This window comes from Molothrus aeneus, unplaced genomic scaffold (assembly GCF_037042795.1).
Source record: "Molothrus aeneus isolate 106 unplaced genomic scaffold, BPBGC_Maene_1.0 scaffold_30, whole genome shotgun sequence".
Classification (NCBI taxonomy): Eukaryota; Metazoa; Chordata; class Aves; order Passeriformes; family Icteridae; genus Molothrus; species Molothrus aeneus.
Window position 1 is genome coordinate 2,002,723 of NW_027098964.1, and position 12,227 is coordinate 2,014,949.

Here is a 12,227-nt window from a genome sequence, read left to right on the forward strand (position 1 = left end):
GAGCCCCCTGTGGTCAGTCTGGGCTCTCTGTGGTCACTCTGAGCCCCCCGTGGTCAGTCTGGGCTCTTTGTGGTCACTCTGAGCCCCCCGTGGTCAGTCTGAGCCCCCCGTGGTCAGTCTGGGCTCTCTGTGGTCACTCTGAGCCCCCCGTGGTCACTCTGAGCCCCCCGTGGTCACTTTGAGCCTCCTGTGGTCACTCTGGGCTCTTTGTGGTCATTCTGAGCCTCCTGTGGTCACTCTGAGCCCCCCGTGGTCAGTCTGGGCTCTCTGTGGTCATTCTGAGCCTCCTGTGGTCACTCTGGGCTCTTTGTGGTCACTCTGAGCCCCCCGTGGTCAGTCTGAGCCCCCTGTGGTCAGTCTGGGCTCTCTGTGGTCATTCTGAGCCTCCTGTGGTCACTCTGGGCTCTTTGTGGTCATTCTGAGCCTCCTGTGGTCACTCTGAGCCCCCCGTGGTCACTCTGAGCCCCCCGTGGTCACTCTGAGCCTCCTGTGGTCACTCTGGGCTCTTTGTGGTCACTCCCACACCCCTCCGGCCACGCTGACCCCCAATGGTCCCCCCAGCCCCTCACTGACCCCTCCCTCCCCCACTGACCCCTCCAATCTTGGACCCTCTCCCTTGACCCCCATTGGCTCCTCCATCCCCGCCTTGACCCTCTCCCCACTGACCCCTCACTGTCTCCCCCATCTCCCCACTGACCCTGCATTGACTCCTCCCTCTCCCCACTGATCCCTTCAGCTTCTCCCTCTCCCCACAGCTCCCACTGACTCCTCCCTCTCCCCATTGACCGTTCCAGATCCTCCCTCTCCCCACTGACCCCTCCAGATCCTCCCTCTCCCCACCGACCCTGCATTGCCTCCTCCCTCTCCCCATTGATCCCTTCATTGACTCCTCCATCTCCCCACTGAGCCCCATTGACTGCTCCATCTCCCCATTGATTCCCCATTGCCTCCTCCCTCTCCCCATGGATTCCCCATTGCCGTTTCCCTCTCCCCATCGATTCCCCATTGCCATTTCCCTCTCCCCATTGATTCCCCATTTTCTCCTCCATCTCCCCATTGACTCCCATTGCCATTTCCATCTCTCTATAGATTCCCCATTGATTCCCCATTTTCTCCTCCATCTCCCCACAGCCCCCATTGCCGTTTCCCTCTCCCCATCGATTCCCCATTGCTGTTTCCCTCTCCCCATTGATTCCCCATTTTCTCCTCCATCTCCCCATTGACCCCCATTGCCATTTCTCTCTCCCCATTGATTCCCCATTTTCTCCTCCATCTCCCCACCGCCCCCCCCACCCATCTCCCCCCCTCCCCCCCCCGCTGGGGCGTGTCCCCCTCCCCTCCCCCGCCCCCTTCGCCCCGCCCCCTCTCCCGTCTCCATCTCCAATTTCGGTGCGATCCCCGCGTCCCCCCCGTCCCCCCTCGTGCGTCAGCGTCACCGGTGACGCTCCCGCCGCGTCCCCCCGGTGTCCCCCCCGCGCGGGGGGCGGCGCGGGGCCGGTGACGCGGCGCTGACGCGGGGCCCGGGCGCGCATAAAGCGGCGGCCCCGGGCGGCGGCGCGGGCGGAGGATGCTCCGCTCCACCAAAGGCGCCTCCAAGGCGCGGCGGGACCAGATCAACGCCCAGATCCGCGCCCTGCGCGACCTCCTCCCGCTGCCCGACGGCGACCGGCCGCGCCTCTCCTACCTGCACGTCATGGCCCTCGCCTGCATCTACACCCGCAAGGGCGCCTGCCTGAGGCCAGGTACCGGCACAGGGAGCGGGGACGGAGCGGGGAACGCGAGAGGGGAGCGGGACGGGACCAGGGACGGAGCCGGGACCGGGGACGGGACCGCGAGAGGGACCCGGGGATGGAGCCGGGAACGGGGACGGGACCGCGAGAGGGACCCGGGGATGGAGCCGGGAACGGGGACGGGACCGCGAGAGGGACCCGGGGATGGAGCCGAGAACGGGGATGGAGCGGGGAAAGGACCGGGAGAGGGAGCGGGACCGGCGGTGGAGCCGGGAACGGGGATGGAGGGGGACCGGGGACAGGACTGGGACCGGGGACGGAGCAGGGATGGAGCGGGGATGGGAGCGGGGACCGGGGATTGAGTGGGGACCGACCCGGGGACAGCACCGGGGTGGCAGCGGGGATGGAGCAGGAGCGGGGATGGAGCAGGACCGGGAGAGCGAGCGGGGATGGAGCCGGGAGCGGGGATGGAGCAGGAGCGGGGATGGAGCCTGGAAGGGATCGGGGACTGGAGATTGAGTGGGGAACGGCACCGGGATGAGACCCGCAGGGACCGGGGCTGGGAGCCGGGATCGAGCCGGGAATGGCACCGGGAAGGGATCGGGGACCGGGCTGGGAGCGGGACAGGGACAGGGACGGGGACCGGGGCCGTTCAGCACCGCGGGCAGGGACCGGGGCCGGGGCAGCACCGCGGAGAGCGGCCGGAGGTTCCCGTTCAGCACCGCGGAGAGCGGCGGGCACCGGGAGGGGCAGCGGGACGGGGAGCGGGATCGGGGAGCGGGATCGGGAATCGGGAACGGGGACTGAGACCGGGATCGGGGATCGGGATAGGTATCGGTGACATGGACAGGGATCGGGGACAGCACGGACAGGGACGGAGGAACCGGGACGGGGACGGGACAGGGAGCGGAGCCCCCGGCGACCCCGTGGGTGCCACCTCGGGGCCGGGCGGGCTCTGAGCGCTGTCCCCCCGTGTCCCCACGCCAGGCCCGAGCCGGGGGGCGCCCCTGGAGCTGCTGGGGGGGCCCGAGCTCGCCGACCTGGTGGCGTCGCTGCCCGGGTTCCTGCTGGCCGTGACCCGCGAGGGGAAGCTGGTCGGGGTCACCGACAACGTGGCGCAGCACCTGGGCCACTCCATGGTGAGCACCGGGGGGCTCGGGGGGTCCCGGGGCGCTCGGGGGGTCCCGGGGGCTCACCCCGGCCTCCCCCCCGCCTGCCCCCCCAGGTGGACCTGGTGGCACAAGGGGACAGCATCTACGACCTGCTGGACCCCGCCGATCACCCCCTGGTGCGGCACCAGCTCAGCCTGCCCGGGCCCCCCCAGGCAGGTGGGTGGGGGTCCCCAGGGCATGGGGGGGGAAGGGGGGGTCCTGGGCGGGGGTCCTGGGGGGGCCTGGGGGGATCGGGGGGGTCCTGGGGGGAAGGGGAGGGAGGAGAGGGAGGGAAGGGATGAATGGGGAGAGAGAGGGATGGACAGCAGGACAGAGAGATGGACAGAGGGATGGACAGCAGGACAGAGGGATGGACAGAGGGATGGACAGCAGGACAGAGGGATGGACAGCGGAATGGACAGCGGGAGAGAGGGATGGACAGAAAGACGGAGGTGGACGGGGGATGGACAGCAGGACGGAGGAATTGACAGCGGGACAGAAGGATGGACAGCAGCACAGAGAGGTGGACAGAAGGACGGAAGGACAGGCAGCAGGACAGAGGGATGGACAGAGAGATGGACAGCAGCACCAAGGGATGGACAGTGGCATAGAGAGGTGGACGGAAGGACAGAGGGGTGGACAGAAGGACGGAAGGATGGGCAGCAGAACCGAGGGGTGGACGGGGGGATGGACAGCAGCACAGAAGGACGGACAGAGGGGCAGGCAGCTGGGCAGCTGGACAGACAGCCAGACAGACGGACAGACGGACAGACAGACAGCCCCCGTGTCGCCCCGTGCAGAGCGCCTGTTCCGCTGCCGGTTCACCACGTCTCGCGCCTCGCGCCGCCCCAGCGCCGGCCGCAAGCTGGTGCTGCTGCGGGGGCGCTTCCAGGAGCCCCCCGGGACCCCCGGCGCCGCCGCCCCCGCGCTCTTCGTGGCCTTCTGCGCCCCCCTGGACCCCCCGCCCTGGCCCTGCCCCGACTGCCTCCTGCTGCCCGCGTTCCAGAGCCGCCACGCCCGCGACCTCGCCCTGCTCGACGTGTCCGACAGGTGCGCCCGGGCGGGGCTCACCTGGGCTGGGCTGGGCTGGGCGGGGGGTCCTGTCCGTGCGCTCAGCGAGTGACCCCGTCCCGCTGTCCGCAGTGTCCTGGTGCACCTGGGCTACGGCCGGGCCGAGCTGCTGGGCCGCTCCTGGTACCGCCTGCTGCACCCCGAGGACCTGGGGCACGTGGCCCGCCAGCACCTGCGCCTCGGTCAGTGCCACCCGAGGGTCCCTGGGTGTCACCTGGGGGTCCCTGTCCCCTCCCCTGCCATCCCTGGGGTCCCTCAGTCCCCTCGGGGTGTCCCCCATCACCCTGGCTGTCCCCACTGACCATCCCGTGTCCCCACAGCGGGCGCGGGGCCGGAGGCTCGGGGCGAGGTGGTCACTCGGCTGCAGCGCAAGGACGGCCTGGGCTGGACATGGGTGTACGCCCGCCTGCGGCCGGAGGGGCCGGCCCTGCTGGCCCACAACTTCGTCATCAGGTCAGTGCCTGCTGCTCAATGGTCAGTGGTCAGCGCTGAATGCCCAGTGCCCCTGCTGACCCCGGGTGGCCGCGGCCCCGCTGACCGCGCTGTCCCTGTGGCTGTGCTGACCGCGCTGTCCGGTGGCCGTGGCCGTGCTGACCGCGCTGTCCCTGTGGCCATGCTGACCGCGCTGTCCCTGTGGCTGTGCTGACCGCGCTGTCCGGTGGCCGCGGCCCCGCTGACCGTGCTGTCCCCCCGCAGCGAGGCCGAGGCCTGGTGCCTGCGCCAGCAGCTGGCGGCCGAAGCCCCCCCGGGACCCCCGGAACCCTTCGGGCCCGGCCTCGACTTCCCCAGCGGTGACCTCGGGCCCGGCCTGGAGCTGCCCCTGGGGCCCGGCCTGGGGGCCGCGGGGCTGGCGGTCAGCGGGCTGGGAGCTGATGGACACGGGCTCGGACACGGCGCTGCGGCCACCGCTGACCCCGGCCTGGGGGCCACCATTGGACACAGCCTCGGACACGGCGCTGACCCCGGCCTGGGGCCTGGCCTCGGACACGGCCTCGGACATGGACACGGCGCTCCGGCCACCGCTGACCCCGGCCTGGCGGCCACCATCGGCCTCGGACACGGTGCTGCGGCCGCCACTGACCCTGGACTCGGAGCCACCATCGGACACAGCCTCGGAGCTGCCCTGGGCAGTGGCCTGGAGCCCGGCCTGGGGTCCAGCATTGGACACGGCCTCGGACACAGCACTGCGGCCACTGCTGACCCCGGCCTGGGGCCTGGCGTTGGACACGGCCTGGCAGCCAACGCCACGGTCACTGTTGACCCTGGACTTGGGGCCACCATTGGACACGGCCTTGCGGCCACCACTGGACACGGCCTTGCGGCCGCCACTGCGGCCACCGCTGACCCCGGACTCGGAGCCACCATCGGACACGGCCTGGGAGCTGCCAGCACGGCCACCGCTGACCCCGGCCTGGGGGGGTCAGTGGCCCCGAACGTCGGCCACGGCCTGGGCTCGGACACCGGCCTGGGCCTCGGCGTGGGAGGCGGCCTCAGAGTGGACATTGGCCTGGACGTGGCGGCCGGAGCTGATGTGGGCCCCGCTGACCTCGGGGATGACCTGGGGCCAGGCGGCGTGGCTGGAGTGACCGCTGGCATGGCCGGAGTGACCGCCGGCGTGGCCCTGAGCATCGGGCCCGGCCTGGCCGGCGGCGCCATCAGGGCCAGCGTGGGGCTGGGCATCGGCGCGGCCGCGCTGCCCCCGGACGTTGGAGTGACCGTCGGGGCCGGAGCCGCGGCCGGACTGAGCCTCGGGGCCAGCCTGGGAGCCAACGCGGGGTCAGCTCTGCCGGCCGGAGCTGGACTGGACAACGCCGGCCTCGGACACAGCGCTGGGCTCGGACAGAACCACGGCCTTGGACAGAACCACGGCCTCGGACAGAACCATGGCCTCGGACAGAACCACAGCCTTGGACAGAACCACAGCCTTGGACAGAGCTCTGGACTCGGACAGAGCCCTGGACTCGGACACAACGCTGGGCTCAGACAGAACCACGGCCTCGGACAGAGCCCTGGACTCGGACAGAGCACTGGACATGGACAAAACGCCAGCTTTGGACACAACTCCGGCCTCGGACACAACTCTGGACTCGGAACCAGTTCTGGACTGGGACAGAACCCCGGGCTTGGACACAATTCTGGACTCGGCTCCGGTGTGGGCCTGGTGTCCGGAGCCTCCCTGGGCCCCGAGCTGGACATTGGCCTGGGTGTGGACGCGGTGCCCGCGGCCGGGCTGGGCCTGGGCTCCGTGCCCGGCTCGGACACCGGCCCCGGCCTGGGCTCAGCCCTCGGTTTCGCCGTGGGCGCCGCGCTCGGCTCTGGCCTGGCCCAGCCGGAGCTCGGCGCCGACCCCGACCTGGGGCTGGGCCTGGCCGCCCCCCTGGCACCCCCGGCCCCGCTGGGGCTGCTCCGCCTGGGGCTGGGGGCGCCCGAGACCCCCGGCCTGGGGGGCACCGAGACCTGGACGCCGCCCTACACCCCGCGCCAGGCGCCGCCCTTCGCCTTCGGGCCCCCCGAGCCCCCCGAGGCCGCCCCCGAGAAGCTGCCCCCGAGCCCCGAGAGCCCGGGCGGGGTCGCGGCCGGGCCGGGGGTCCCGGGGGGCGCCCCCGGGGCGCTGCTGACCCCCGAGACGTCGCCGCCGCCGCCGGTGCCCGCGGCCGGGCCGGCGCTGCGGCGGCTGCTGCAGGGGCTGGCGGCCATCGCCGCCCGCGGGGGCCCCCGCCGACCCCCGGGGGTCCCCCCCCGGCCCGCCGGGGCGCCCCCCCCGGCCCGGTCGCCCCGCGACCCCTTCGCTGCTGCTGCTGCTGCTGCTGAGTTGTATCAACTCCCCCAGAGCCGCCTCCAGGACGCCTTCCGCAAAGGTGGGCACGGGGCCTTCGGGGTTCTGGGGGGCTTTGGGGTTCTGGGGGCCTTTGGGGTTCTGGGGGCCTTCGGGGTTCTGGGGGGCTTTGGGGTTCTGGGGGCCTTCGGGGTTCTGGGGGGCTTTGGGGTTCTGGGGGGCTTTGGGGTATTTGGAGGGGTATCGGGGCTTCTCAGGGGGGTTCGGGACGTTTTGGGGCAGTTTCGGGGTGTTTTTGGGGCAGTTTCGGGGTGTTTTTGGGGCAGTTTCGGGGTGTTTTTGGGGTGGATTTTGGGGCAGTTTCGGGGTGTTTTTGGGGCAGTTTCGGGGTGTTTATGGGGTGGATTTTGGGGCAGTTTCGGGGTGTTTTTGGGGCGGATTTTGGGGCAGTTTCGGGGTGTTTTTGGGGCAGTTTCGGGGTGTTGTTGGGGCGGATTTTGGGGCAGTTTCCGGGTGTTTTTGGGGCAGTTTCGGGTCGTTTTTGGGGCAGTTTTGGGGCGTTTTTGGGGTGGATTTTGGGGCAGTTTCGGGGCGTTTTCGGGTCAGTTTCGGGGTGTTTTTGGGGTGGATTTTGGGGCGTTTTCGGGTCAGTGTGGGTGTCCTGCTCCGGCCCTGACGTGTCCCCGTGCCCGCAGCCGGAAGCCAGCGCGCCCCGTCGTTCTGAACTGAAGTCTGTGACGCGACTTGCCCCCAGTATGGCATATTGTCATTGTCACCCCGCCCGGCCAGCGCCCCCCGGCCCGGCCGCCCCCTCTGCCGCCCCCCCTTTGGGGCCGCTCGTGCTAATTTAACTCGTAACGAGTCTCTAAGGTAATTGGGGGGGGGCTGGTGGCCCCCCCCGCCCCCAGCCCGGACGCCTGGGGACCGTCCCTCGTGTCCCCCCCGTCCCTTTGTCCCCAGCCCTTTGTCCCTTTGTCACCTCCCCCCCCCAGCCTCGGGCTCTGCGTTTTTGGCAGAGTCCCGCCCCCCAAAACTGTGTCCCCTCCCCCCCATCCCCTTGTGGGTGTCACCCTCAATGTCCCCAAGGCGGGGGACCGAGGCACGATGTGGCTTGATGTCCCCAAAGTCCCCAAGAATGTCCCCAATACCCCAAATAATGTCCCCAATATTGTCCCACATTTCCCCAATAATGTCCCCAACGATGTCCCCAATAATGTCCCCAAAATGTCCCCAGTGGTGTCCTAATGATGTCCCCAAAATGTCCCCAGTATCCCCATGATGTCCCCATGATGTCCCCAAGCCCTGGGGCTGAGGCACAATGTGCCTCAGTGTCCCCACTGTCCCCAGCACCCTCCCAGGGACATCCTGGCCTGATGTCCCCGATGTCCCCAAATGTGTCCCCAGCCCCCCGGATTGAGCCTGACCCAACGTCCCCGATGTCCCCAAGGGACGCGGGACCCGCTCGTCACCCGCGGCAAATCCTGAGACCCCGATGTCCCCAAATGTGTCCCCAACCCCATGGACTGAGCCTGTTCAGCGTCCCCAGTGCCACCGATGTCCCCGAAGGAGGGGGGCACCGTCACCGCTCATGGGACCGAGTCCCCAACGTCCCCAACGCGTCCCCAATGCATCCTCAATGTCCCCAACGCGTCCCCATTGTCCCCCCGGCAATAAAAGTGTCCCCCAAGATCCCCGTGCCTGCGGCAGCTCCTTTGGGGAGGGGGTGGAAATTTGGGGAGGGGGGACATGGGGACAACTTGGGGGGGTTCGGGGGGGACAAAAAACTCAGGGGAGCCCCAGGGGAGGAGCCAGGGATCGGAATGAGCCGGAATTTGGGGGGGACACCGGGATTTGGAGGGGATTTGGGGAGATTTGGAGGGCTTTGAGGGGATTTGGGGAATATTTGGGAGGATTTGGGGGAGATTTGGGGGATTTGGGGAGGATTTGGGGAGGATTTGTTGGAATTTGGGGTCCCGGGGGTCCCGCCCCCGGCGCAGAAACCACGCCCACAACGCTCAAACCGCGCCCCCTGGCGGTGCAACCGCGCCCATCACGCAGCACGGACTAATCTGCATAACCCCGCCCTTGTGTGTGAGGCCCCGCCTCCTCCGCCCCGCGCATGCGCAGCCCCTCCCGGCCCCGGCGCAGCGCGGTGAGTCCCGGACTGGTCCCAGTGACCCCAAACTGGCACCAGCGACCCCAAACTGGTCCCGATCCGCCCGGAACTGCCCCCAGACCCTGCCCCGCAACCCCCGAGCTGGTCCCAGTAACCCCGAGCTGGTCCCAGTAACCCCGTGCTGGTCCCACCATGCCGGACTGGTCCCGGCTCCGCGCCGGCCCCAGCGACCCCCAGAATCCTCCCAGTATCCCCCAGTATCCCCCAGTGCGCCCTCTGACCCCTCCCAGTGAGCCCCAGTAGCTCCCAGTGCGCTCAGTCCCCCCAGTCTGCCCCCCAAAGTGCCCAAAATCCCCCCAGTGCCCCCCAGTGCCACCCGGTGCCCCCCATGTCCCGTGCCCGTGTTTTGGGGGGCTGTGCGTGGCTCCTGGGGGCCCTGGCCCTGCTCCAGACCCTCTACCTGCGCTCGCTGCCGCCCCCTCCCCACCATTCCCGCGCCCCCCATCCGCTCCCGCGCCCGCCCAGGGGGGTCCTGGACGCCTCGGGGTCGTTCCGGGTGTTCTGGGACGTTCTGGGGGCGCCCCCGGGCTGGGCCCGCGCCCCCCGCCCCGAGCTGGTGCTGGCGGCGCACGGGAGCCCCGGGCGGGCGGCGGCGGCGCTGGGGGGGTCCCGGTCCCGGGGGGGCGCCTGGGGGGGGCCGCTGTCCCTGGCGGTGTTTGGGGAGCCCCGGGGGGGGCTCCAGGAGCTGCTCGGGGCCCTGGGGGGGCCCTGCCGGGCCCTGAGGGGGCGGCTCAGGCTGCAGGTGGTGCAGGGGGCGGCGGGACCCCCGCCCCGAGTCCCACCCCCCCAGAGCCCCCCCCAGAAATGGCCCGGGGGGTGCCGGGGGGCCCTGGCCCGGCTGGCGGCCGCCGACCCGCCCAGTTACGCTTTGGGGGTGCCGTACCCCGGGAATCTGCTCAGGAACGTGGCCTGGCAGGGGGCGGCGGGGGGCGGGCCCGGGCCGGGACCCCCGCCCCAATTCTGGGGGCGTTTCGTGCTCATGGTGGACGCGGACGTGGAGCCGAGCCCGGGGCTGCGCGAGGGGTTCCTGGAGCTGCTGCGGAGCGGGGGCCTGGACCCCAAAAACTGGGGGGGACAGGGCGGGATGGACCCCAAAAACTGGGGGGAACAGGACCCCAAAAACTGGGGACGGGAGCCCCCAGACTGGGGGGAACAGGACCCTAAAAATGGGGGGGCTCAGGGGGATTTGGGGAACCCCAAAACTTTGGGGGCTCCTGATGGGCTGGGGGTCCCCAACACCTCGGGGGTCCCCAATAGCCTGAGTGACCCCAAAACTCTGGGTGACCCCAATGCTCGGAGTGACCACAACACTCTGAGTGCCCCCCATGCCCAGAGTGACCCCCATAACCAGAGTGCCCCCCATATCCGGAGTGACCCCCACGCTCTGAATGCCCCGAACACCCCGAGCGCCCCCCAGGCCCCCGGTGCCCCCCCCTGGGCCCGGGCCCTCTTTGTCCTCCCGGCCTTCGAGCTGCGGGGCTCGGGGCCCCCCCCGGGCTCCAAGGCGGAGCTGCTGCGGCTCTGGGGGGCGGGGGAGGCCCGGCCGTTCTACGGGGGGCTCTGCCCCCCCTGCCAGGCCCCCACCGCCTTCGGCCGCTGGCGGGGGCTGCCCCCGGCCCCCCCGGGCCCCCCCCGGCTGCGCGTGGCCTACGAGGTGCCCTGGAGGGACCCCTGGGAGCCGTTCTACGTGGCCCCCGCCCGCGGCGTGCCCCCCTTCGACGAGGGCTTCCTGCAGTACGGCTTCAACCGCATCAGCCAGGTCGGGGACGGGGGGAATGGGGGGTTTGGGGCGTTGGAGGGGGTTTGGGGTGGGCATGGTGGCCGTGGGGTGGGGATGGGGGCCTTGGGGGTCATGGCGTGGTCATGGTGACATTGGGGTGGCCTCAGGGGTCATGGGGTGGCCTTGGGGTGGGCATGGTGGCTGTAGGGTGACCATGGGGTGGCCATAGGGGCTGGGGGTTCTGGTCTTGGGGGGTTCTGTGGGGGTCTCTGTGGGATTTGGGGGGTCTCTGGGGTCTCTCTGTGGCCCCCTGACCCCCCGTTGCCCGGCCAGGCCTGCGAGCTGCACGTGGCCGGGTTCCGGTTTGCGGTGCTGGACGGGGCCTTCGTCACCCACCGGGGCTGGAAGGAGCCGGGCGGGTTCCACGAGGGGCGCGAGGCCGAGCTGGGCCGCAACCGCCAGCGCTTCCGGGAGTTCAAACGGGGGCTCAAACTGAAATATCCCAACTCTGACCGGCGCTGCTGAGCACCTGAGCACACCTGGGAACCCCCCATACACACCTGGGGACAGCGGGGACACCTGGGAACCTCCCAATGGACACATGAAGGACCTGTCCTGTACACCTGGGGACTCCTGACGGAGTTGGAGACACACCTGGGACACCTGAGGACTTTCCAGTGGACATCTGGGGACCCTCCATGGACACCTGGACACCCCCTGGACCTGGGCGTGACCGTCCCTCAGTAAATTTGGCCACCTACCCATGATGCCTCTGTGTGGGTGATGTCACGGGGGCGGGGCAAGCAGCTGCCCCCAGTCCGGACCAGTAAAACCCAGCGCACGAGGCCAAGACCCCGCCTGGGTTGTTTACGGCAGCAAACTACAGCTCCAAGCATGCATCGGGTGCCAACATGGCCGAACTTCCGCCCTTATTTAAAAACCACAGCTCCCATGATGCCTCGGAAAAACATGGCCGCCAGGCCACTTCCGTTTCTCCCTCGAAATTTGAACTTCAGTTCCCATCGTGCATCGGAAGGACGTGGCCGGAAGTGGTTGTGGTTTATGGGACTACAGCACCCGTCGTGCACCAGGGCAACATGGCCGACTTCCGGTCCGCCATTTTGTGGGGGAATGCGCAGCAGCGCCCCCCGCGGGCGGGAGAACCAAAGTGTGGGGGGGATTTTTGGGGAGAGGGAGGGGCAGAAAGGGCCTGGGGGGGAGGGGCAATAGGAGGCGGGGAAATCCCAAATTTGGGAGGGGGTGGAGCCATGGTGGGGGGAGGGGACCTGAAATTCGAGATGGGAGAGGGGACAGGATCCCAAATTTTGGGGTTGGGGGGGGGTTGGGACCCCCAAATCCAACGGGAGGATCCGATTGGAGCGAAAAATCCCCAAATTGGAGCCCAAAATGAGCCAAAGTGCACCAAAGTCGCGGTTAATAAACAAATTTTATTTGCGTTTTCCACCCCGGATTTTCTCCCGTTAATCGGCGTTAAAGTGCTGCAAAGGGAAAAGGTTTCTTCCATTTTCTGAGGGTTATTTTTTTTTTTAATTTTTTATTTTTAATTTAATTTATTTAAAATTCCCCCCCCCAAAAAAAAAAT

General features: G+C 69.0%; 2 protein-coding genes across 2 annotated transcripts; both read left to right on the forward strand.

Moving 5' to 3' along the window:
• The first annotated feature begins 1,567 nt into the window (after positions 1 to 1,567).
• On the forward strand, positions 1,568 to 6,570 carry NPAS4 (neuronal PAS domain protein 4). The gene is made up of 8 exons (XM_066570857.1): positions 1,568 to 1,742; positions 2,718 to 2,869; positions 2,956 to 3,058; positions 3,682 to 3,931; positions 4,025 to 4,134; positions 4,273 to 4,405; positions 4,649 to 6,457; positions 6,510 to 6,570. Exons 1-8 carry the CDS (start codon positions 1,568 to 1,570, stop codon positions 6,568 to 6,570), a joined length of 2,793 nt encoding a protein of 930 aa, XP_066426954.1.
• Positions 6,571 to 9,036: 2,466 nt separating this feature from the next.
• Positions 9,037 to 11,388, forward strand: B4GAT1 (beta-1,4-glucuronyltransferase 1). The gene is made up of 3 exons (XM_066570858.1): positions 9,037 to 9,091; positions 9,135 to 10,663; positions 10,958 to 11,388. The coding sequence occupies exons 1-3, from the start codon at positions 9,037 to 9,039 to the stop codon at positions 11,147 to 11,149; spliced, it is 1,776 nt and encodes a 591-aa protein (XP_066426955.1). The 3' UTR covers positions 11,150 to 11,388.
• Positions 11,389 to 12,227: the final 839 nt, after the last annotated feature.